At 37.4% G+C, this 27229-nt stretch overlaps 1 protein-coding gene across 8 annotated transcripts in view; it reads right to left on the bottom strand.

The window, feature by feature from the left end:
- The window catches only part of BCLAF3 (BCLAF1 and THRAP3 family member 3), a 51922-nt gene that overhangs the window by 20241 nt on the left and 4452 nt on the right, over window positions 1–27229 (bottom strand). For 6 of the 8 annotated variants that reach the window (XR_005725511.1, XM_040266523.1, XM_040266520.1 and 3 more), the window contains 7 exons: window positions 16691–16765; window positions 13675–14247; window positions 12647–13303; window positions 4344–4519; window positions 2712–2826; window positions 1937–2000; window positions 354–469 (listed from right to left, as the gene is read on the bottom strand). Coding sequence is in view for 7 of the 8 variants with exons in the window: in XM_040266523.1 (XP_040122457.1) it covers window positions 354–469; window positions 1937–2000; window positions 2712–2826; window positions 4344–4519; window positions 12647–13303; window positions 13675–14247; window positions 16691–16731 (1742 nt within the window). In the remaining variant the exon portion in view is untranslated. The remainder of the gene's footprint in view (window positions 1–353; window positions 470–1936; window positions 2001–2711; window positions 2827–4343; window positions 4520–12646; window positions 13304–13674; window positions 14248–16690; window positions 16766–27229) is intronic. The other 2 variants (XM_040266524.1, XM_040266526.1) reach the window with 1 other exon arrangement.

Raw genomic sequence — 27229 nt, 5'->3', positions numbered from 1 at the left:
AAAGAATACCAGAATCTAAAAGGCAGAATGTGTCAGAGTTTCAATCGGCTTGAGCCAAATAGCCCATATATTTGCTGGTATTTGCTCCTTGCTGATATTAAAAAAGCTATTACACTTCTCTCTACATCACAAAGACCTCAAATACTCACCTATCCCATAATTTTTATTATTTCAGTGAAATAACACATGATGACCACTGAATAACTCTGAAACATTTTAATAAACATATGACATGGATTTGAAGGATTAAATTCCTACACTAAAGTGAAAATTACCATCACACACACAGAACTGGAAAATATGCTAAAACCAAAAGCTCTCTGATAAGAGGATGTTTTTCATCTACTGATTACCTCTCTGCAGCACTAGCTATGTGAAAAATGTGCTCATCTTCATTCTGTAACCGTTCTTTTCTCCTTCTTTCAATGTCATGTCGTAGGTCACTTGGATCTATTATTTTGACCAGAGTCTGAGGAATTTTGACAGAAGACAAACCATTCACATTACTGTTAGTTGCACAAAGACTGTATTGAACAAGAACCTTAAGTTAAAGTCCTAAATAAGTTATCTTGTACTCATCTTGTTAATGGTAGTATAAACAGATAGAAGTATTTTGAGACACAATTGACAAAACACAGTCAGAAGAGTTCATACCACTGAACCAGGAATCCGACTTCTGGGCCTCTATACCAAAGAAGAGTCTATCTATCCAAGTACATTCAAAATGTTTTATTTAAAAAATAACCAAAAAACGAAAGTAACTTAAGTGTGAAAAAATTTTAAAGGAGAAGGGAAGAAAAATTTATGGTAAATTTAAGTCATAGGAATAATGTACAACCACTTAAATTATGATGATATAGACTATGTGGAAGTAAACATGGAAAAACACTGAAAAGTTCACTAAAACTTGCAAGGTCTCAATTATAAAAAGGTCATTGGGAGTTGAGAGATTTTACATAAAAGGAATGTTATTATAGCTTAAGTAAAAAGAAAAAGCATCCAAAATTGCATGTACTGTGACAGTGACTATGTTAAAATTTCAGACATAAGACTCTAAGGAAAGACAATCAAATAATACTTTGTGTTAAGTGAATTAAAGGTAATTTTAAAAAATCCTTCAATTTCCTATAAGTTTATTATAGTATTTTGATTAACAGAAATTTCCTGAAAATATCATTGATTCAATAAACTAACCTATCTCTGTAAATTCAGTAAAATTGTAACCATTTATGTGAAAAAAATTATTTATATATTTTATCACAAATGTATTTATTAAAATCTCTCCTCTACAAAAACTCTTCACTCTCAATGAATAATTAGCAGGTTTTTTAGAACTTGATATACTTCTTCTAAAACAAGAGCCAGTTTTCTTCTCCCTTGGCTAGTTAAGATAGTTTTTCTAATTAGCAACGAAATGAGGGTAGGGGGAGGTGGCAGGGGTGGGAACAATAAAAAAAGTATTATTTTCATTATTTTGTTAGTTCATACTCCATAGAATCTTTCATATAATCTTCAGTAAACGGAAGGGCAGTATCAAATGAAACTAAGTTCCTTTGCATGCATTCCACATACAACTTAAAAATATATCCCACATGACAGCTTTGGGAAAAAAAGGTATCCAACATACTTTCTGCAAGATTTACACTGTGAAGTTTTGGGATGAATATTAAACACTATAATTTTATGTCAATTTTACAAAGCTGTAAAATCCTTAGGGACTGTCTCTCTTAGGGAATATTTTTGTCTTTTGCCAGTGTTCTCTTTGCAACCTGGCTGAAAACTAGAATCACTTGGAGAGCTTTGTAAATTTCAGATTCCTGGGTCTTAATCATCCTTCCTCACCCACTTTACCTTTTTTGCTCCCAATGACCAGTTCCCTTTCCTGTTAGTTCGTCAACAATAAGATAATCCCCCATCAAAAACCATATTCACTTACCTGTTTTGAGTCATATACCATAGTTTGTTTACTCTGAAGCTCGGCCAAAGACATATCTATTCTCCTAAAATAATAAAGGCATATTACAATTAAATAATTATGTTATACACTGATACCTCGATTCCATTAATACAGAATGGAATTTGAAATAAAGCTGGTGTGTCTTGAAGGAAGAAAAAGAAATCTGCTACCAGGTGGTTTTTCATCTATGTGGCAGTCTCCCAGGACACACATATCCTGTAAACAACATCACAGTGAAGCCTTAGTAGTTCTCAAATCACTAGTCTGTGTAACCTTAAACTTGGCTCCGGTGATCTACTGCATTCTAACATTGATTCAGCTCAGCTCACAAGACAGGGCGCACCACCTGCTTGGACAGGTGCCAGCAGAAGAAGACATATGTTTTCATCCGGCTGCCCTCAGAACAGTCATTTCTGAGGACATGAAGCAACCCATGATTTCAATGGCTCGACAACTGTCTTTCATTCTTCCAGTGATAACTTCAGTAGGCACTTACTATAGACACAGCAGAATCAAAGTTAGGTAGGTAAATATTTTCAAAGTCCTGCACATTTAAACAATGCTAGTCATGGCTTTAATACAACCTAGTCTATCAAAGTGCACTGGCCTAGTACCTGCTTGGGTCAGTCCTGTTTTAGGCAGGAAATGCTGTTCTAGAGTCTACAGTAAACCCAAGAGGCAGGCAGCATGTTCCCACATCTGTTCTGAGCCTTATTCCCATGAGTTATATGGGCGTACAATAATCAGTCATTACCTGTGAATTTCTGGATCCGAGCTCAACTTAGTTTCATTTACATCTGCAGCTTTTTTAACTTGAATTTTTGAGAAACGCTCATGCAGAGTTATTTCAGGTGATGGAAAATAATTTGCTGCAAAAGGAAACAAAAAGTTTTATCTCAGTGTAAAACTGATTCCACTTAAAAGGTTATATATACAATAAGCACAAGAGTAAGGGAGTATTAAAAAAAACATCCAACCTGCTTTCTCTTAAAAATATGGGACCTAAATTTATTTCACAGACTAATGTGTACTGCTCACATGTTTTTTCCAAGCTCAAGCAACAGTAAATGGATTTATGAATGCAAAGATTCTGTTCCTATTTGGCATTCCTGCTTACTTGCCAGAGGGGAAAAAAAATATTGGCTTTTTCAGAGAGAGGACCTTTCTTCTCCAAGGTAAGAGCTTCCTCACTGTTACTATAGGTGGGAAGTAAAGCTGGCATAGAGTTCTACAGTTCACTTAGAGCAAAAATAATTTCAAAACAACCCTAAAACATCAATACAATTATGAACAAATGCTAAATGCTATGGTTACATATCACAGAAGGCTTCCTAATGCCATTTTACTTAGTGTTTACCGAAGTTCATGAAGACATTCTCAAAGTGCCTATGGTACAAGCTTTGAACAGAATAGAGAGAAAGATAATACACTTGACCCATGAGAAAGCTACTTGAGCAATCCTTTTCCCTAACATACTGTTCCTGTTCTGGGACAATCTCCTGGGTTTCTCTGCAATACCAGCTTCCTTTTTGCCAAGGACCACACTTCCTTTGGGTGAGAGGGGCTGGAATTGAGAAGGTGAACTGTTTCAAACTGCATCCTTTAAAGTAAATATATGCCTTAGTTTGAGGGCTGCAGAGAAAATAATTCATTTGCAAAATGTTTTAAGAAGATAAGAAAGATCAACACAATCATCTAGTAAGAAATATAAAATTAAAATTTTGAAATTCATGAAAGATCCTAGCTTATAATACACAAAACTGCCTTAATTACACAGAATCAATAAAGAAAGTTATTCTACATGACTAAATTTTCCAATTAATGGAAACTGGCCAGAAGCAAAAGCAAAACACAACTCAATGAAAACCTTTAAAATATTAATTATGCAATTCCCTGACATCATAAAGTATAACAAATAATACTGGAGTCTTTTACTGATCACTTAGCATCACCCTTATGGCACAAAGTCCCAGTAACACCCTTGGGGGCTTTAGGAATATGACCAAATGACCTACACTTCCAGATTTCTCGAGCTTCTTGAGTTTCATATCTGGCTTTTGTTCTTTCCTCCTTTCTACTGGGTTATCAGTTATTGTTTCTTTCTGCTCTCAGTACACCTGTCCTTTGCAGCAACCAACCTCTTCTTTTATAATTTTCAATTTGTAATCTACTATGAGTTGAAGCACCAGATTATTGGAACTACATAAAAAAGAACAACTGGCTTGAATTAATATGTGCTACTTTCTTCAACAGATTTCCTAATTAATGATTTAACTTATAATGAAATATTAATTACTATTACAATATCAGATATTTACCTATATCTCGTGAAAAGTCAGTACATTATTTTTGCGTTATCCCTAATGTATGTGCGAAATATACCAACCTTTAACTTGATGGATTATAGTTATGATTTGCTGAGCAAATTCTCCTGTAGGTTTGTTTTCAGTATTCTGAGTTGAGTCAAGATGTTCAAACACTGGATGAAACTTTTCACTTTTCCTGCCAACAGCAACCAAATCATGTGACATCTGTCTCTCTGTGGAATAGCTAGAAGCAACCCTAGAATAATTTGTAAATGTTTAACTAAATTTGAGACTATTCACTGAGAAAATAACTTATTAAAATTAATCAAGATAACTATAAAACTAAAAATATGTTTATTTTTTCTTATAATTAAGGCACTAAATTGTATGCCATAAACATGTACAATAATGAGGAGAAAATAGCTACAGGCACACAGTTTTGAGTTCTCCTTTTCAAATCAGAGATCATCAAATATTTGCCACTTTAATAATAAAATCTTCAAAATTCTAAGCTAAACAATTTTTACTTTAAAAAATACAGCATGGCATTGAAGACACTCAATATGCAAAATATAATCAGACTATTTTCTACTCCCAAATGTCCATAAAACTATAAAGCCAGCAAGCTGACACTATCTTGAAATACTACCATTCTTTACAAGCTGATATCAAACATAATAATGTTTCTGACTTCATAAAAATCCTTAAACCTCTATGTCAATAATGAGCTGAGACTAGTATTTTGAAATCAAATTCTGTTTAGCTTAATCACTTACAAAGTCTCACTGAACTCTCAGAAAATAGCCTTAGTTGTTAGTAAAGTTATGATCATGAGAAGCAATGATACTGTTCACCCTAAATATATCCTTAAGGATATACTACCATTTATAATATAACCCCAACCATCTTACCATTTTAATACTTTCTGAATCTTTGTAACTTTCATTAAGCACTTTCCTGACCCTCAAGTACCATTATAAATTCATGATTATGACATATAACAATTATTCATGCCAAACAAAGGGGCTCAGAGCTTACAAATATTAATCTTTGCAATACCTCTATGCAGAAGGTGTCATGATACTGAGACAATAGATGTCATTTGTTTTGCTTTTCATCCCCGAGGTTAAGCATTCATTTGCATGTAATCCTTCCAAATGTCATAATGGGAAAGTATACTTTATTCTAAGAATGCTACTCCTGCTTAAAACCACTCAAATTCTTCATCTGTAGGCAGTTTATGCATCAGAAAAGAAAATGCCTCATTATTTATATTTATTCCTCATTTTGGACCCAAAACAGCACTAACCAGCTTATACCCATCTCACTCCTCTGCATTTAACTCTGAATAGCTTCTGGCTCTTCCTAAAAAATAAGTTCATTATCCAAAGAATTGAGATTTACAACTGCTAGGGTTTTTTATGATTATGTTTCAAAATCCGAAGATAAATCCAAAAGAGAGCCCTGAAATATGTTTTAAATAATAGCAGCACCACTAGAAAAAAATATCTCTTCATACAACAAAAATCAATCAGATGGATACATTTGGGGCTGTGGGCGTACACATGCACATATTTATTTACTGACGTCACTTAATAGCCATATATCTAAAACTGCTCCAAGGTTATGAAGGGCTTAAAGATATTCTTAACTGAAAATTTTAACTCTTCTAGCAAGATGGTTTTAAGTGCTTATTTTCAACTTCTCAGAGGAAAACCTTCCATCTGATTTTTCATGCTCCCTCTTAAATCAGCCCTGTTGAGATGACTCCCCTGCCACGGCAGAAACATGGATGAGTGACTACGCCACAGGTTGATGCCACTGCTGTGGTTTCCTTGACTAACCAGAAAGACCTTTAGAGGGCCCATTTCTCCTCCTAATTTGTTCCAAGCTTCTCATTCTATATCTGATAACTAGTAAAAGACATTTAGTGATAAATGTTAGAAGCTAAAATGGCCCTGTAACAATCCCTACTAACAAAGTAATTAGCCTCCAATTAAAATAAATAAATTTAAATAAAAAGTAAATTAAAAAAATTATATATGCTTTCTGTTCAAAGGGGTTTAATGGTACATAAAGCTCTTCCATACCTCCAAAACAGCTTTACATTTTGTTTTTACAGGAGAAAAATAAGATGTTTAAATAGAATTATAAAAATGATCTATAAGGGGAAATCAGTTGACAATGGTTTTCACTGCTGTCTCAGTTTCCCCCAAGACAAAGTCAGCTGATAAAGGCTTCCAGTTTTTCATCAGATAATTATTAAAATTTACTTGTAATTTATGATTACTGTCATAACTCTTATCTCCCCACTCCAAGTCCAACTCTCAATTCATAGGAATACTGTGGTATACTTTGAAGCTATACTTAATTCTTGATATTTACCAGTTTAAAATTTTTCTCTAGAGATATCCCACAAGATTTTTAATAAAAATATAAAAGTGACCATCTTTCTAGAAAATATACATGAACAGAATATAACGTAAAATTTTGTTTTTTAAAAATAACTATACTTTTGCTATAAGGAAAAACTTCTAGAGATTTCAAAATGCAAAATGTTCTAGGTAGTTTCATTTGCAAATTTAATCACCTCTTCGTTTATATTTTAGTATTTCCCATGACATTACTGATCAACAAGTTTAGAATTTCACAAAATACCCCCAAAACAAGTAGTTAAACTGGAAAGACCAAATGTTCTCATTTGAGATGCATTTTAGACACTTTTAAAAATTAAAATATAGCCATCACCTGTATTCTATTAAATCTTCTGGGTTCTCTGTTCCCTCCCCCCACTTCACCCCGGTTTTCCTTCTCTATTTAAGGATATTTTGCCTGATGTTCATCTGAGTGTCATGCATAACAACTAACAAAACATTTTAAAAAAAAACTACATTAAAACTTAATTCCTCTTCTCCACAGTTAAAAAACCAACTGCCTGGCAAAACAACAATAACAAAAACCGAACCACCAAAATCAACGGATAATCTCCTGCTCTCTAGAAGTTTATAATAGGTAACAAAATTCATATGACACATGTAAAGTTATCCTTTCTCAGTGTTATTCTAGCTAATAACTATCACAAAGCACTTTCTGAATCATAAGTTTGTTCTTGTCTTCCTAAGAACACATTTAGAATTTCTGGAGTTGAGGGAAATGGATTAGAGAGAAACTGCTACTCCCTTAATTCAACATCTCATTATTACTTTTTTTCACAAAAGTCCTGTAACTGGCCTTGTCAACCTCAGTGCCCTTTCAAGACATCTGATAGAAGGTGGCCAAAGCTGAGCCCTCTCCCAGAAGCTAATCCTGTTACATCAGGCTGGCAGTGTGGTGGTCTTACTTTCACACCTCCTGCCCTTCTATTTCCTTTCCCTAGACTGCTCAGAATGGCACAGCTCAAAGTTCCTGGGTGTGTTTTCTGCCTTTGTTAACCTATAAATATAAAAGGTCTTTCATCTCATCTCCACATGTCTAAAACACACCAACCTTCAAAGCCTAGCTCACATGTCAACTCCTTTAAGCCTTCCCTGAATCCCCCAGCTTGGGATCATCCGAATCACATCACACACCACCTCACACATCACTCCACTGTGCCATGGTATTACCAACATCATCTTCTTGCCTCTAAGACCAGGGAAGAAGAAACCTAATCCTATGTGGATCCATAGTCCCAGGGCACCTTAACAGACTGTCTCACAGGGTAGGTCCTCAAAAACTATCTGCTGAATAAAAAAATGATAAAATGAAAAATGACAGGCACAATATGAAATGATGAGTTTCACCTTAAAAGATGACAGATTTAAAAATTCTGAGATCAATTTTTGTTTTTTAACTTTTTTGGCTTACTTCAAAAAATTTTAACTTAATTTAGATAAATTTAAATTTTTTCATTTTTTATAAGAGAAAATCTCAAATATATTCAAAAGTTCAGAGAATCCTATGATGAGCCTGTCAAGTTAGCTTCAATAGTTATCAACACATGACCAACTGAAGCAGACTCACAAATCCTAGAGGAACACCCAGTTAATTTGGGCCTCAAAAGGCATAGCCAGGTGACCTGCCCAATGTTATGGAACTGCGCAGTGACCTACTGGAAAACAAAGACCTATACATCCCAACATCAAACAAAGTTTACCTCCCTATACTAGGACCCCCAAGAGGTACTAAGAGAAGACTGAGTGAAACATAGGAATGAAAGGGGGGAATCTTTTCTCAATTAATTTTTGAGTTTAGAAAATATATATGAGAAATATTAGAAGGAAAAAACTCTTAAGAGTTTTGTGATACCTAGCAGCAAGTTAGCAGGTTTATGTATCACAAAAATATCTCCACCCAGCTTATTTTGCCTCCAGCTGAACAGTGCCCATCACAGGTAAGCTTGTGTGATTAGGTTATCTTCCTTCTATCCTAGCTGTGGTTTTTCACTCTTCCCCAGCCTAAGCAGCACCTGTCTGCCCAGAGCATCAGGGTTCCAGTGTCTTCTGGGGCTCATCATCCACCTCATTCCCCTTTTAGAATGGGGAGAAACTGGGTAGGGTCAGGGATGCCCTCTCTGTATCTCTTCACTGGGAAATAAAAGGATTAAATGCAAATATGGCTGAGGCAGTCAGTCCAATGTTGCCTTCACTAGCCAACCTTCTCATTCTAGATGCCTAGTGCTAGCACCTGGGAAGTCAAAGGAGCCTCAGTGCAGGCCCACCTGCCCCAGCTTACTCTTCTCTGGAGACTGGCATGCCCTCCTTCCCTCCTCTCACCAACTTCCTAGCCTGACCAAGGTTCAGTCTCTCACCTATTTTGTCCAATAGTAAACCCAAACTCCCTTCATCTGCCCCATGACTTTCAGATGTCTACAACAGTGAGTGTTTGGAGTTCATAACAACCTTAGTACAGATTTTCATATTGTGACGCTCTTCATTCTGAAACATAGTTATGACTCATATGTAACTTCTACCTCTGATAATGCAGTTTCTGACAAAGTAGGTCACTAGAAGGTCACTAGGTCAACTAGGCTTCTATTTCTCAACATCAAATTATAAAATTAACAGTGTTCAGCATCTCTGATGAGGTCTACTAAAATAAAATCCTTCAAAATTGTTACTTCTATGTTGACAGAAGTATTAACTATGCACTGAACATTCAAAAAGTGTCACCTACTGCTATTCTAGATACAAACTAATACCTAGAAAAATCACTAGGTTTCAACTGCACTGATAACTGGAAGAAAATGTATCAAAACTGGACCCAAGCTAAGAAAGTAAATGAATGTATAAAATGAACTGCCTTATTAGTATCTCCAAAAAAAGTGGATACTCTATATTTTAACCAACAAATAACCTATCCGCACTCTATGATTATTTCAGTTTTATTAAGCAGAAGAAAATCTAATTTATGTTGGGAGTTGAGAACATGGCTCTGTTGAGGATATGAACTATCAATACCTTTGTTTTACGGACACTTCATCAGTTCACACATAACTAAATTCAACCCCACAAAATTCTTACACATTCATTCCTCAGTTAATAATTATAATCAGAAAGATTTTTGTTGATTATGATGCACTGCCATACTGAAAAGATGCATATATTTATTAAGAAAAATCACTAGGTGATAATCGTATGTTTTCAACTGCACTGATAACTCAAAGAACATGTATTAAAACCTGACCCAAGCTAAGAAAGGAAACGAATGTATAAAATGAACCACCATTTATATATTTTAAACAAATGTATAAAATGAAGAACCAAGATTCTTCAAGTCTTTAGAAAGAACTTACAGTAAAGCTCTTTATTACATAAACCATTCTATAGGTCCTTGTCAGGTAATTCAAACATGTACTGACAGGTCCCACTTAATGGGCCATGAAATTCACAAAAGGAGAGTTTATAAATTCAAAACAAAGGTACAGCAGCCTCAATTTTAGGAAGCTCATTTTTGTGACACATGATGAAGATCGAGCTTCTATTTCTCAACGTCATTATAAAATTAACAGTGTTCAGCATTTCTAATGAGGTCTACTAAAATAAAATTCTTCAAAATTGTTACTTCTAGCATTCTTTAAAAATGTTACAGCCAACTTATTAATTCTAATTTAAGAATAAAACATTTCTTTATTAAATATTTAAAAATTCAAGATTTTAACTTTTATTTTTAAATTACTTTTACTATTATTTTAAAATTCAAAGTTTTTGTGATTTTACTTTTATGTAAAAATTCAAGATTTTTGTGATTTGATTGCATGTAATTTTACCTCAAAAGAAAAAAAACTGTCAACAAATATTAAATACTGAAATATGTAAAGGTGAGTGTACTTGTATCTTCTGTATTTCACTTTGAAATGCAGTGAAAAATTAAGATGGAATGATAGATGAACAGATGTGATTACAGAAGTATAGCAAAATGTTAATTGTAGACTCTAGGTGGGTATATAGGTGACTGTACACCTATATATATTTGTATGTTTTGTTTCAACTTTCAATTATGTTTCAATTGTGTTTCAATTATGTTTCAATTATGTTTCAACTTTTCTGTATGTTTGAACATTTTCATAATATAAGGTTAGAAAGATAAAAATCTTAAGGTAAGATCCTTAAACTTGATGCTTAGAATAGCCTTTATACTCTTAAGATTAAGAACTAGTAGAGCCTTTATGGAGAAGGCAATGGCACTCCACTCTAGTACTCTTGCCTGGAAAATCCCATGGACGGAGGAGCCTGGTAGGCTGCAGTCCATGTGGTCGCTAAGAGTCAGACAGGACTGAAGCGAAAGCGACTTCACTTTCACTTTTCACTTTCCTGCATTGGAGAAGGAAATGGCAACCCACTCCAGTGTTCTTGCCTGGAGAATCCCAGGGATGGGGGAGCCTGGTGGGCTGCCGTCTATGGGGTCGCACAGAGTCGGACACGACTGAAGCGACTTAGCTGCAGCAGCAGCAGAGCCTTTATACTCTTAAGATTAAGAACTAGTAGGAAATATAGCACAAAGTGACTTAAGACATATTATATAAAATAGAATGTTGCCGTTTAGTCACTAAGTCATGTCTGACTCTTTTGCGACCCCATGGACTGTAGCCCACCAGGCTCCTTTGTCCGTGGCATTTCCCAGGCAAGATTACTGGAGTGGGTTATGACAACCATATATATAGTTATATATGGTTATGACAGCCATATAGAAAAGTAGCCCCAAAAAGCTGTACCAAAATATTAATAAAATGGCCCTAGGGTAGTAGGATTATGGGTGATTTCTCCCCTCCCTTCTATTGTCCAACTTCTTCTAATATAATCATATATATAAATTCTTTCTGTGTATATATAAATATGCATATGTATATTTTAAGATATTTTTGCAAGTATAATAAATGTAAAAAAAATCAGGAAAAGGGACAGTCAAATCTAACTTTAAAGAAAGAAACAAATGTATTAAAAAAAAAAAGACTATGGGTTTACCACCCTCACTTTTGCATTCTAACCTTGGATTTTTTTCCCTCTAGTTTTTTATTCAAATACAGATACGAGTCAACTGTGAACATAAATGCACCAAATCAACATGGTCCATCACTTTTTAACTCACATACTGGTAGTGTATTAAGATAACAAACAGACTAGCTGATGCATCCAAGTGTCAGTGCCTTATTATTCTCAGAATCCATAAACAGAGGTAATAGAACAAAGCACGCAATCCACTTTAGAGGAATAAAACCTATTACGAAAGTAGTCTTTTTTGTTAAAGTCTCATTAAGCGCTAAACCAAATGTCTTACAAATTGGCCTCTCTCTAGACTCTAGCCTAATTCCTCTACCTAGGAGAAGCTAGTTGGTTGAGCTCCACTCCTCTTGAGATGGTAGCAAGAACCATGTTAAGTCATTCACCTCCTTGAGACACAAGGGGACATATAGATTTGAGCCCCAGGCACGGACTCAGATCTAAGTCACTTCATCTCTCACAGCCTCACGATCTTTCTCTATAATATCAGGGCCTGCTGAAAGGTCCCTTCCAGGCCAAAAGTTCTCTGAATTACATGCAACAGGGAAAACAGGCTTTGAGAAATTGAGCAAGGAATAGGTCTCCTTGAATACTACCTAGCCTATTTGTGGGTATAGAAAATGTGGAAACATAAAAACATGTAAATTCATGAAGAGGACCAACTCCATAGAATGCCCTGCACCCCAAAAGCATCTTGAGATACAAACACGGAAACAAACATGACATCATCCTGTATTACTAAATCATGGGATTAATTCCCATTACAGGGCTTTTTTGAAAAATCTGGCAATCCCCACCCCCTCACTTGATGAACTCTAAACACACTATGAACTCTATTTTCAAAGCTAAAATAAAGGTGGCAGAAACAGTTATTACACATCATTAAGAAAAAATGAAGATAATACCTAGATCTTTTCTGTGCTTGCTTCACATCTACTTTAACTGTGAGTGACTTCTTCCTAAGAAAGACAGATGAAGGCTTCAAGTCGGAATCACTACTATCAAGTTGGTTACAGGAATACTTGCTGTCTTTACTGCCAGCTCTTTCTTTCTTTATTTTGTCCTTCCGTGTGTCCTTACAGGATCTTGAATCAACATCGCTTTTATCTGAGTGGGTTAAGGCAGCACAGTCTTTCTTTGATGGCTTAGAAGATTCTCTGACTTGCCCACCTTCAGTCTCTCTCCCTCTTCCAGCATGAGAACAACTGGACTTTCTATCCACAGGGCCTTTTTGAGAACCCAATTTTCTATCTTCCTCCTTAGTGTACTTCTGAGCTCTTCCATCATAAAAGTCCTTGTCCCCATCTGAGGTCTTTCGATATTTGTGGCGAGAATCACAGGATACCTTGGCTGCTGAACTGGTCTCTGGGAATTCCCTTGGAGCATATCGATGAGTTTGGGTTTCAAGGTTCCGATGATCTTTCTTCTCTTGGTAAGGAGCAGAAAAATGCCTGGATTTCCACTGCAGGCTCCTGACAGGCTCTCTGTTTTCATACCTCTCCACATCGTGAGGTCTTTTTGATGTGTGTCCGTATTTTCTGAAATCATGATCCTCAGGATACCTGTGTTGACATAAAACAGTTTACATTTGCACTAGAGAGAAGAAAGTGAGAATTTATATGTGTGGAATGTTGGGCAGCATGGCTTTAAATGCAAAATGTAGTGGAAAGTTAACCTACAATCCCTTAAGCCAGCTCATAGATGCACAAGGTACTTAAAGAAAATAGCATCTTTTAAAAAAATATATTCTAGCCATCTACATGATTTACTCTAAAAATAAACACTTCACTACTATCAGTAGATCAAAACTACACTGCAATGCTTTTAATCTTTTAGACAAAAGCTTTTCAAGGTTATCTTCAACCATAAAGTAAACAGCCTTTTTCATTTGAGGCTTTATATCAAATTATGCTAGTTTAATGTTTTTCTATACCTCTTCTGAAAAGAGCTCCTTTTCTCAAAATCTTCATAGCCTCTTCTAAGTGACTGAAAGTATTTTTCATCTTGTATCCTCTGGTGCCTCGGTTCATCTTCATGCCAATATCCTTCGAATCTAAAAGAATCTGTTGTTGATCTCACAGGTGGTGGGACACCACCTTTTTCACTTCTTCTATTTCTGCGGTCATCAGGAATATACCTTCCTTGTGCTTTCTGGGGATAACAACTCCTCTGGTGCTCTTTGTAGAATATACCTTCTGAGTGTCTGGGCACATATTGAGCTCTTCTATTACTATCATCTCTTCTTTCTGGTAAATATACCTGGGGAGGCTTATAAGTATAAAACTTTTCTGAAGAGTTTCCTCTTATGTTTGGGGAAGGTGATCTACGCTCGTAAGATCGGTAATATATATTTTCACGAGAAGAAATCCTTGGTTTTCTCTGTCCATATTTCTCATTGTCCATTCTCCAAGTGGTGGGTCTTTTTGGATCCTTCCTATAGTCGTAGCCATAATGCTCATATCTTTGCTTGTAGTGTTCAGAACTTCTAGGCACTGGTGTTAAAGACCTATGTAAACAAATACAGAAAAGTTTAGTCCATTCAAAGACAATACACTAAGTTGGTCTTACAGTGACTTATCCAAATAAAACGTTTGCTTTCCCCTGCCTCTTCCACTCAGATTCATCAGTATTTGATATCTATATTCTAAATTGTTCACTTGGGAGCCTGACTATGCTTCTGCCCAATTCAACACGCATACTCTTTACACCTGAACTAATGTACCCCATGTACATATCAAAATGGGCTAAGCACAGCCATCCTACTGGAGGAGGACCAGCTTAGGTACGCAGCAGGATCCATTTTGGAAGATTGCTGACAGCAAAGTTCTGGCAAAAGGGCCTGTCAACAAAAGTTTATGTCAGGTTCCATGGTCAAGTAAGAAATAAGGAGAAAGAGGGTTAGATTCACACAATTAAGTGTGCAGGAGAATCTCTGGAAAATCGAACATAATCTCTGAAATCAAAATAGATTCTAAGAGTTTATGTTGCATATCAAATCCAAACTCAGACCCCAAACTGATCTCACAGTTTTCCTAACTGATTGTCTATTCTCTCTACTAAGATTATATCAAGTAGCAAAAACTACATCTTTAAACAGCATGTGAAGGTGGTGGGAGGAAGAAGACCTTAAGAAGTGGACCTCATGCTTAGTCCCTCCAGTATTACTATTGACATAAATAAGTTTTATGTCCCAGACCTGTCCCCTTATATATAAAATGAAGGAAGTGCTGTTGAATCATAGCTTTTAATTCTGTGAATGTGTGCTTTAGTGCAGCTTTAATCATCTCCAGGGACACCATGTCCTTTCTGTAACTACCTTCTCTAACACCTGAGCACTGCCAACATGGAACCTTTCATTCCAACTGAGGAGGAAGGCTTCTGTATCTGAGGAAACCAGTCTGAGTAACCAGTCTTAAGGTTGAGAGAGAGAAGTACTACCATCTGGTTCAAATTTGCACCTGGGGACCTTTCTTCCCACCTGACTTATCCAATCTCCCAACTTCCTGAGAGTTTAATGTCTTCTAACCAATGCAGCAGCTACCTTTGCAGTTTTTGTTATCACCCGCTCTGCATCAGCTGCCACGGAGTTGAAACAACCATGAGTAAAACTTTTCCCATTTGGTGACATGTCTGGGTTCTCCCTACAAGAAAGGAGGCTGATTTATCTTCCTCATGTACATACCAGGACTTATACACTGGATTTGACAATCTCTCCCTCTAGAGTCACCAAGCTAGATGCACTGGCAAGTGCATTATTCAGCTGAAACAGAGACTCTGTCATCCAGCTGGCTGCAACTCTTCACAGGAAGAAGCAACTGAAGACCCTGAGGACTTCCTGGAACACTCCATCTTTTCTACTGCTAAGGAGAAAAGCTGCCAGCCAGAGGCTGAGGTCTTCCAGACTGACGAAATACTCAATCTCTTACTTTAATCCTTACCTCACATTGAGTACTGCTTTGATACTATACCTCATATCAGGGCTCTACTGCAAAGCCCCTTTCTTCTGAAGGAGACTGCTGAAATAGTGGCTATCATTTACAGTTCTCCTAAAGAGACAAAAGAGACCCAAGGAGTCTGTTGGGACACTCCATGAGTCTCTAGTGCTCTGCATGCCTCCTGAGCTTCTGTTTCAAGGCAAACTCCCTGGAAAGATAGGGACAGGGCCTCCCTAAGGGGCAGAGAGCCAATGTGTTTGCTGTCCAGGATAACAAGATAATGTCTCCTCCAAGGAAAAGGCTGGGCAGGATTCCCTGCTGTCCTTAATGGGGCTTGGGTTCCTCAGCTGTGTCAGCAGCTCCCACCCTCAGAGGACTAGAGGTAATGTGTGTGTGTGTTAGTCGCTCAGTTGTGAGTGACTACATGGTTGCAACCCCATAGACTGGGGCCCAAAGGCTCCTCTGTCCATGGAATTTCCCAGGCAAGAGTACTGGAGTGGGCTGCCATTCCCTTCTCCAGGGGATCTTCCTGACACAGGGATCAAACCCGGGTCTCCTACACTGCAAGCAGACTGTTTACTGTCTGACCCACTAGGGAAGACAAGCGATAACAGGAACACAGGAACATGAAGCTCAGCTGCCTGCTACACATGAGTAATAAAGGTTTTTGTCTCTGATCCAAGAGTGCCTTGTGACACACTAATCTGTTAGCCTGCAAGTAGGGAATGATAGCAGACCCTTTAGAGATGGTGACAAAGAGTTCTGAGAAGGCACCCAGCAATCAGGCACTAAGCTTGGCAGGGTCTTTTGTGCCACCTCACCAGAGCCTACCACAAAAGGGTGAAACAAATGACCTCTGTGAGGCCCTCCATGTTCAAACCATTTACTTCTTTGCATTCCCTTTTCTTTCTGAAGCTCTTCCACATTATAATTTGGTCTTGAAAATGACAAAATGAAAACTGTTGAAGCACGTTCCAAATCCATGCTTACTCTGCTTAACTAAGGACTGCTCACCTGTGCCTCCACCTGGGGGATCTAGAGCGTGACCGTGCCATCCTTTGACACGTGAGCCACTATCCTCTTTTTACACTGCAAAGAAACACAGGATTAGCAAGTTTGTAGAAAGGGCCTGTAACCTGCTCCAAAAACAGTGAATGCCACTGACAAAAAGTAACTTAAGCCCTCTGTGCCTCAATTTCCTTATAGGACCCACCTTATTGGAATGTTGTAAACATAAAATCAATTAGATCAAAGGTAAGAAAATTTTTTCTGTAAAAGGCCAGAGCATAACTATTTCAGATTTTGCAGTTCATATAAGGTCTTCATCATATTATCTTCTTAAAAAAATTTTTTTAATATAAAAATCATTTGTAGCTCAAGGACCACACAAAAATAGGCCCCAAAGGCCAAATGCATTGTAGTTTGATGATCCCTGAATTAAGTCATGAAAAAAGCTCATAATACTGCCTAGCACACAACAACTACTAAATAAGTGTTTCAAAAATGGGGAACACTCCCCCAGAATTCCTCTGAACACAACCACTACTCCTCCTCCCCACCTTTCACCATTGGTTACGTACATATAACTGCACTTACGTTCATACATTCGTAGTCAAAATATTTAGGAATACTTGACGATATATTCCACTTTTAAAATTGTTAGCTAATAAGAATTACAATGCCTAATTATCATACTCAATTATCACCTAACTTCCACCAGGTAAATACACCAAAACTTAAGCATGATTAGACATTTAGTTTGCTTCTGTTTTCTAAAACAAATAATGTCAAATAAGTTAATTTTAGAAAACATATAAACTAGGTTTTAAAAGTACATTTCAGTCTTTAAAAGAAACTGGTAGATTTAGGAACTGAATTTTTATAAAAAACACATTTGGGTATAATCTTTTATAAGTTGTTTTTAGCACAAGTCGCTCAATTGTGTCCGACTCTTTGCTACCCCATGGACTATACAGTCCATGGAATTCTCCAGGCCAGAATACTGAAAGCTGTTCCTTTCTCCATTTCAGTAATCTCCCTCAGTTCTGATACTATAGTTAAGTAGTGCCCAATTAACTGGGCCCAACCCCCTGATGGCTTTCAAAATTATTGCCATGGGTCCATGAATAATACGCACAGCTACCAAAAACAGACTACAGAATGAGTAAGGGTATGTCTCACATATTAGAACCTCTATTTTGCAAATTTCTGAAGATACTATAGCCACTGTTAAAATATAAATGACTTCTTGTCACTACGAAGTTTTATCACTAATATAAAAAGTACAACCATAACTATGTGAACATAGGTTTGAAAATGGAGTTCTCATAGTCAAATATTTGCAAACTAATGCTATAATAAATTTCAGAAGAAAGTAAAAGCATGTAAGGTCAAAGGACTTGAACCAGATCACTCACCAGAATTACATTCAATTCAATTCAGTTATACACTGGTTCTTTTCAAAAAAAAATTGAGGCTAGGAAAAATTAGTTCAGATGCACTATGAAATTAAGACACTAAAGCAGAAAGTGTTTTCTTCTGAAAGTGCAGTTTCTCAGTCGTGTCTGACTCTTTGCGGCCCCATGGACTATAGCCTACCAGGCTCCTCTGTCCACAGGATTTTCCAGGCAAGGGTACTGGAGTGGGTTGTCATTTCCTTCTCCAGGGGATCTTCCCAACCCAGGGATCGAACCCAGGTCTCCCACATTGCAGGCAGACACTTTACCATCTGAGCCACCAGGGAAGCCCAGTGTTTTCTTAGTAACTAAAAATATAAAAATGGGGGGGGATGGGGGAAGGGATAGTTAAGGAGTTTGGGATGAACATGCACACAAAGCTTGTATTTAAAATGGATAACCAACAAGGACCTACAATATAGTACATGAAACTCTGCTCAATGTTATGTGGCAGCCTGGATGGGAGAGGAGTTTAGGGGAGAATGGATACATGTATATGTATGGCTGAGTCCCTTCACTGTTCACCTGAAACCATCACAACATTGTTTGTTAATCAGCTATGCATGAGTGCTTAGTCGCTTTAGTAATGTCCAACTCTTTGCGACCCTATGGACTGTAGCCCACTGGGCTCCTCTGTCCATGGGATTTTCCTGGCAAGAATACTGGAGTGGGTTGCCATGTCCTCCTCCAGGGGATCTTCCTAACCCAGGGACTGAACCTGTGTCTTCTGTGTCTCCTGCATTGTAAGCGGATTCTTTACCACTAAGCCACCAGGGAAGGCCCTAATCAGCTATAACCCAATACAAAATAAAAAGTTTAACAAAAGAAAAATATATATATATGAATGTATTCATTTAACAAATGTCACTGAGTACATATTATTTGCCAGGCACTGTTCAAAGGAGAGAGCAGTGAAGAGAAACAGAAAAAAGTTCCTGCCCTCTTGGAGCTTACATTCTACTGAGGGAACTTATAATTTAATTAATGTCAATCTATGCCAAAACCAATACAGAATTGTAAAGTAAAAATTAAAAATAAATAAATAAATAAAAGAAGTTTTGAATACATACCTATTAAATTGAACAAAAATAATAAAGCCTAAAGGTTGTACGGGAGACACCAAACACAGTTGATTGTGATGAAAAAGTATAATTTTCCCAGAGGGTAATTTTTTAATCCATTTTATTTTTTGTAAAACATTTATTGAGATACAATTCACATATCATACAACTCACCTATTTAAAGTGTACAGTTCAGTGTTTTTCAGTATATTCACAGGGATTTGTAACCACCATCACAATCTAATTTTAGAATACGTGATTCTTTGTGATTGGCGTCTTTCCTTTAGCATACTGTTTTCAAGGGTTTTACTATTATCAGTACTTCATCCTTTCATGGTTGAATAATATCCCACTTTATGGGTATACCACATCTTGTGATTCATTTATCTCTCAATGGATATTTGGGTTGTTTCTATTTTGGGGGCTATTATGAATAATGCTACCATGAATATTTGCATACAAGTTTTGTGTAGACAGTTTTTCAATTCTCTTGGGCATAAACCTAGGAGTGGAACTTCTGGGTTATAAAATCACTCAATGTTTAACTTCTTGGGAGACTGCCAAAGTTTTCCAAAGCAGCTACATCATTTTACATTCCCACCAGCAATGTATGAAGGTTCCAATTTTTCCACACCATCATCGACATTTGTTATGGTCTGTCTCTTCCACTATAGTCATCCTAGTGAGGGTGAAACGGTACCTCACTGTGGTTTTGATTTGCATTTCCCTAATGATGGGTAACCTCAAAATATGTAAGAAATTATAAAACTAATCATGCCTACTTTCCTTTAATCTAATAATTTCAGTCTAAATGTGTTATTCTAAGATAATAATTTAAAACAAAAAAAACAGCTCTATATACTAAGATGTTTATATCAGCTTAATTTAAAATAGGAAAGAAAAAAATCCACTCTAATTATAATGCAAATGCCCAACAGTCAATAAAAGATTAAACAAATTTAAAATACATACATCTAGTCACTCCCTACCTTTCTCCTAGCCTTGTATGTCTTTTCCTTCACATATCTTATTAGTTCACCACAGCAAATGACTTGCTTTTCCCTGATTAGGCCATTCTGTTCATACCACATAGATGCCTTTGACTCACTCTGCCTGACAAATCCCTATTCTTTCAGGACTCTTTGACCATCATCTCCCTGAAATTCTTTCCCTGACTTTCTTTTTTTTCCCCTGAGTTCCTTTCTTTTTGGGAATTCTGAGTTTATTCTACAATTCTGTCAATACATTGTGATTATTTAATATAACTATTTATCTCAATAGGCAAAAGACTCCAAATAGCACATCACAGAACACAAAAGCTCAAATGACCTATGGACATCTGAGATGCTCAACCTCAATAGTAACTGAGTAAATACCAGTTCAGATCATAACCATTCCACACCTGTCAGAATGACCACAAAAAAATGGAAGTTGCAATTTCACAGTGTTGGTGAGGCTGTGGAATGATAAAGACTGTCGTACACAGCTAAGCAGGTATACGACCTGCTTATAACCAGTTTGGAAGGGGTTGGCAGTACCCATTAAACTTCAACATGCTCATATTCCATGAACTAGCAATTTCACTCAGGGATAGAGCTTAGAACAGTGGTTCTCCAACTTTAGTGTGAGGAAGAGTTACCTGAAAGACTAGTTACAACACAGAATGCTGAGCCCTCCTCTGGGATGGGCCCTATGTCTAGCAAGTTCTCAGGTGATGGAGATTCTGCTGGTCCAGGGAATATAAAACTACTGGTTTACTCAAAATGGATTAAAGATCTAAATGTAAGACCAGAAACTATAAAACTCTTAGAGGAAAACATAGGCAGAACACTCTCTGACATAAATCACAGCAAAATGCTCTATGACCCACCCCCCAACCAGAGTGCTGCTGCTGCTGCTGCTAAGTTGCTTCAGTCATGTCCGACTCTGTGCAACCTCATAGATGGTAGCCCACCAGGCTCCCCTGTCCCTGGGATTCTCCAGGCAAGAACACTGGAGTGGGTTGCCATTTCCTTCTCCAGTGCATGAAAGTGAAAAGTGAAAGTGAAGTCGCTAAGTCATGTCCGACTCTTTGCGACCCCATGGACTGCAGCCCACCAGGCTCCTCCATCTATGGGATTTTCCAGGCAAGAGTACTGGAGTGTGTTGCCATTGCCTTCTGCGACCCCCCACAGTAATGGAAACAAAAACAAAAATAAACAAATGGGACCTAATTAAACTTCAAAGCTTTTTCACAACAAAGGAAATTATAAGCAAGGTGAAAAGGCAGCCTTCAGAATGGAAGAAAATAATAGCAAACAAAGCCACTGACCAAGAATTAATCTCCAAAATATACAAGCAATTCATGCAGCTCAATACCAGAAAAATAAATGATCCAGTCAAAAAGTGGGCCAAAGAACTAAACAGACGTTTCTCCAAAGAAGACATACAGATGGCTAACAAACACATGAAAAGATGCTCAACATCACTCATTATCAGAGAAATACAAATCAAAACCACAATGAGGTACCATCTCACACTGGTCAGAATGGCTACAATCACAAAGTCTACAAACAATAAATGCTGGAGAGGGTGTGGAGAAAAGGGAACCCTCTTATACTGCTGGTGGGAATGCAAACTGGTACAGCCACTATGGAGGACAGTGTGGAGAGTCCTTAAAAAACTGGAAAGAGAACTGCCATACAACCCAGTAATCCCATTACTGGGCATACACACCAAGGAAACCAGAATTGAAAGAGACACATGTACCCCAATGTTCACTGCAGCATGGTTTACAATAGCTAGGACATGGAAGCAACCTAGATGTTCATCGGCAGATGAATGGATAAGGAAATTGTGGTATATACACACAATGGAATATTATTCAGCTATAAAAAAGAACACATTTGAGTCAGTTCTAATGAGGTGGATGAAAGAGTGAAGTAAATCAGAAAGAGAACCACCAATACAGTATATTAATGCATACATGTGGAATTTAGAAAGAGAGTAACAATGATCCTATATGCAAGGCAGAAAAAGAGACACAGATGTAAAGAACAGACTTTTGGAATATGTGGGAGAAGGCATGGGTGGGATGATTTGAGAGAATAGCACTGAAACATGTATATTACCATATGCAAAATAGATGACCAATGCAAGTTTGATTCATGAAGCAGGGCACTCAAAGCTGCTGCTTTAGGACAACCCAGAGGGATGGGGTGGGGAGTGAGGTGGGAGGAGGGTTCAGGATGGGGAGACACATGTGTACCTGTGGGTGATTCATGTCAATGTATGGCAAAACCCACCACAATATTGTAAAGAAATTATCCTCCAATTAAACTCATTAATAAAAAAAGAAAAGCCACTGGCTTAAATGGAAAGGTATAGGTCACTTGGGAGAAAATGTTTACAAGTGAGATTTACTGGTTATGTGATAAAAAGAAGTATTACTTAGAATATTTTCCTCTGCCAATATGAAAATTAGCTTTATTAAAATTCAAACTATTCACTTAAAACTAGTGAATTTTATTGCATATAAGTTATACCTCAAAGCTGCAAAAAAAAAAAAAAAAAAAGGTTTGGGGTGATGAAAGTGCTGTAAGATTAGACCAGATATTATGGAGATGATTGCACAATTCTGTTAACTATCACTATCAAAAATCATGAACTGTACATTTTAAACCTGTAAAATATATCTCAATAAAGGTTTTTTTTAAGGTAACTTTGCTTGCATTTGCCTTTTTGGGTTCATCAACTAGTAATGATTAGTAGTGGCTCAGGGACTTAGTGCATAAGAGAAGAGCGTTCATTTAAACTCTAGAGCTAAGATGGTTTTTACATTTTTAAAGCATTGTTTAGAAAGAAGAATATGCAACAGAGACTGTATGTGGCCCACAGTCTAAAATATTTACTATTTGCTGCTGAGTTTAACTGCTCAGTTGTGTCTGACTCTTTGCGACCCCATGGACCACCAGGCTCCTCTGTCCATGGGGATTCTCCAGGCAAGAATTTACTATCTGGTCCTTTACAAAAAACACTGTCAATCCCTGAATGAAACTGGGTAGGGCAGCAGGTCCTTGCATGCTCCCCTGAGCTTCCCAAGTGGCTCAGAGATAAAGAATCCACCTGCCAATGCAGGAGATGTGGGTTTGATTCCTGGGTTGGGAATATTCCCTGGAGAAGGAAATGGCAATCCACTCTAGTATTTTTTTTAAATCAAGTCATGAAAAGACATGAAGAAATCTTTTTTAAAAACTATTTTCCTGAAGTATACTTGATTTACAATGTTGTGTTTAATTTCTGCTGTACAGAAAAATGACTCAGTTATACATACATATATTCTTTTTCACATTTTTCCTGTATAGTTTATCACAGGTTATTGAATATACAGTAGGGCTTTCTTGTTTATCTATTCTGTATAGGAGGGTTTGCATGTGCTGGTCCCAAACTCCCAGTCCATCCCTCCCCCATGTACTCCAGTATTCTCGCCAGGGAAACCTCATAGACAGAGGTCGCAAAGAGTCAGACACAATTTAGTGACTCAACAAATCACTTGTGACTAGCAAAGGACAGAACTGGAGAGGAAAAAAAGGAAAAGAAACACCAGCAGGGTTTGTGACTGGGGAGAAGGAGGTATCAATAACATAAGAGAAGTTCATTTATACTGTTCCTTCAGAGTGAACTGTTTAAGGGCAGTGAATGAATCTGTGTGCCCTTGAACTTAGAAAGATGACTGGACAACAGGGGTATCCACTCCCAGGAGGATGCTGAAGGGGATGCTGGTGCCAAACAAAGCCATTCCTACCAGGACAGCACTGGACACATCCCCTCACCTGCCTGAAAGGCCCGGCTCCAGCAGTTCTCCTCTCCTTCCACAGCATCACTTCCCTTCCCCATTGGGTCCCTTCCATCACTATACAACCTCTCTTTCCGTTTACAAACAAAATCCTCAAAGGGCTGCCTGTATATCACAATCATTCTCACATTCTTCTCCCATTCTACTTGTCCCCTCACCAATCTACCTTTCCACTCCACCAAACTGCTCCAGTCAAGATCACTAACAAAATCCATGCTAAATCCAATGGTTCTTTTCCCTCTTTTTCCTGGATCTACCTGCAGCACCAGATGGTTAATCACACCTTCCTCCCAGAAACATTTTCTGCACCTGGATTCCAGAATACTATACACTTTCCTGGTTTTCTCATACCTCTAACAATGCTTTCTGTCTCCTTTACTGGTTTTTCCTTATCTCACCATCCTGATGCTTAAATAGTGAGGCCAGTCTTCCTCTAAATAGTGACTTCAGTCTTTGACTTTTCATTGTCTACACTCTCTTCCCAATCTACACTTTTCTTCAATCTCATGGCTTTAAATACTCTCTATATACTAACAACCCCAAGTTGACATCTCCAGCCCTCACCTATCCTCTCTGTTGCAGCCTTCCACATCCAACAGACTGCTGGATGCTGTAAACATGTCCAAGAGCAAACTCCACACCTTCTTCCAAAATCTGCTCCTCTCAAGGTTTGCCCCACCTCAATAAATGGGAACTCCATCCTTAAGAGTTTTCAACAAAGAGGAAACATAACTGTCCAATAAACATACAAAAAGATACCCAATACTACCTACTCAGGAAGATAAAATTAAAACAATGGGGTACCATTTCATACTCTTAGATCTGAAAAACTTTTAATCTGATGACCCCCATATGTTTACAAGAAAGCAGGAAAAGACAATTTCTCAACTGAGGAAAATTTGTCCTCCAAAAAACATGAAGCAGAAGCAAACTCTATACACCAAACAGAATATATCCCAAAGCATTTAGGAATGTATATTTTAAAAACTCACCTTGAATCAGAAATTTAAAAACTAAGAACAGAATTATGACTGAAAAAAAATTAACTGAACTAAATGGAAAGAATGGGAGAAAAAGGCTAAATTATCTCAGAAGTGAAAGTCGCTCAGTCATGTCTGACTCTTTGCAACTCCATGGACTATACAATCCATGAAGTTCTCCAGGCCAGAATACTGGAGTGGGTAGCCGTTCCCTTCTCCAGGGGATCTTCCCAACCCAGGGATGGAACCCAGGTCCTGCATTGTAGCTGGATTCTTTACCAGCTAAGCCACAAGGGAAGCCCAAAAATTATCTCAGAAGGGAAGAATAAATTACCAGGTACCCCAGGGAAAATAAATGAAATGATTCAGTCACTTTGGCAAATAGTCTGGCAGTTTCTTAAAAAATTAAACATAGTAGTTACCATGTGACCCAGCAATTCTAATCCTAGATATATACCCAAAATAAATAAAACCATGCATCCACATAAAAAATTTATATACAAATGCTCATAACAGCATTATTCACAATAGCCAAAATGCAGAAACAATTCAAATGTTCATTGAGAGATGAATGAATAAACAAAATGTGGTATCCCCATACAATGGAATATTATCTGGCCATAAAAAGGAATGAAGTACTGACACACAGTCAGACAGGGATGAATCTTAAAATCATTACGCTAAGGGAAAGAAGCCAGTCAAAAAAGACCACATATTACAAGATTCATTTATATGAAAGGTCCAGAATAGGCAAATCCATAGAAACAGAAAGTAGACTGGCAGTTGCCTGGGTGTGGTAGGGGGAGGGGAGGCACTGGGGGAAATGGGCACAGGGTTTCTTTTTGGTGTGATGAATATGTTTTAAAACTAGACTATGATGATGGTTACACAACTCTGTGAATATATTAAAAAAAACACTGAACTGTAGACTTTTAAATGGGTGAATTATGTGGTATATTAATTATAACTCGGTAAAGCTGTTACAAAAAAACAACAACTGAGAGAGATTCCATACTAAATGTGAACTCAGCATTTACAAATGCAAAAAACTGACCAGGAAAGCCTTTGTAACAAAGACGCCACACTGGCAGCACAGAACCAGGTCAACTCAGAACCCACAGAACAAGAGGGCAATCAGCAGATCAGAGGAAGTCAGGCCTCAAGAGAACAGGTCACAGTCTATTCTCCTAGCCACAGTAGTTGGGTGCTGTCACCAGTTCCCAGTAACGAGGAGCTGGAAGTGGATATAGAACCTCAGCATTGCCTATTATTATTCTACTCTGATTTCACGGACACAGTTATACTTCTCTCACACACAAAAAAGGTTAAATAAATAGGGGAGTGGGTTTCTCAGGTGGTGCTAGTGGTAAAGAACACACTTGCCAATGCAGGAAACATAAGAGACGTGGGTTCAATCCTGGGTTGGGAAGATCCCCTGGAGGAGGGCATGGTAACCTACTCCAGTATTCATGCCTGGAGAATCCCATGGATAGAGGAGCATGGAGGGCTACAGTCCATGGGGTTGCAGAGAGTCAGATATGACTGAAGCGACTTAGCACACAAATAGGGAGCAAAGGCATAAGTACGGTTAACCATTAGACAAAAATAAAAACCTTCCTCTTTTTAAAATAGAAGAGCAAAAACTACACATCACAGCATAAAGAAATAGCAAGTATAATAAAATACACATGATTATAAAATATTATGATAGACCAAACATATCAGTCCTAATAGTAAATGTGATGGGCTTAACTCACCTACTAAAATAAACAGGTTCAATTTGGCTCACAAAACAAGTATTTGTATAAAACACACATCTAAAACAAAGTAATTGTGAAAGGTTAAAAATAAAAGGATGGCCAAATTATACAAGGCAAATGGAAATAGAGAGCAGGGGTGGGAAATCTGGAATCAGGCAAAGCAGAATTCAAGTCCCAAAGCATTCATCATGTCAAAGAAAGACACTTCAGTGTTAAAAGTCACAATCCCTGATGAAGACAGAACAAATAAAAATACACATATTTACAACAAGTAACACTACAACCACCTTCATGAAACAAAAACTACAACAGATGAAAGGATACATAGAAACACTAATAATAGGAGACTTTCATATAACATGCTTAGCGGTATTAAGACAAAAATGAGATAGATCTAAACAGCAAAATCAACAGGGTAAATCTTAAGTATATTTATCAAGCTCTACATTTTGATACTATTTG

Source organism: Oryx dammah, unplaced genomic scaffold, assembly GCF_014754425.2.
Source record: "Oryx dammah isolate SB20612 unplaced genomic scaffold, SCBI_Odam_1.1 HiC_scaffold_23, whole genome shotgun sequence".
Classification (NCBI taxonomy): Eukaryota; Metazoa; Chordata; class Mammalia; order Artiodactyla; family Bovidae; genus Oryx; species Oryx dammah.
This window is presented reverse-complemented; position numbering and strand designations above follow the sequence as displayed.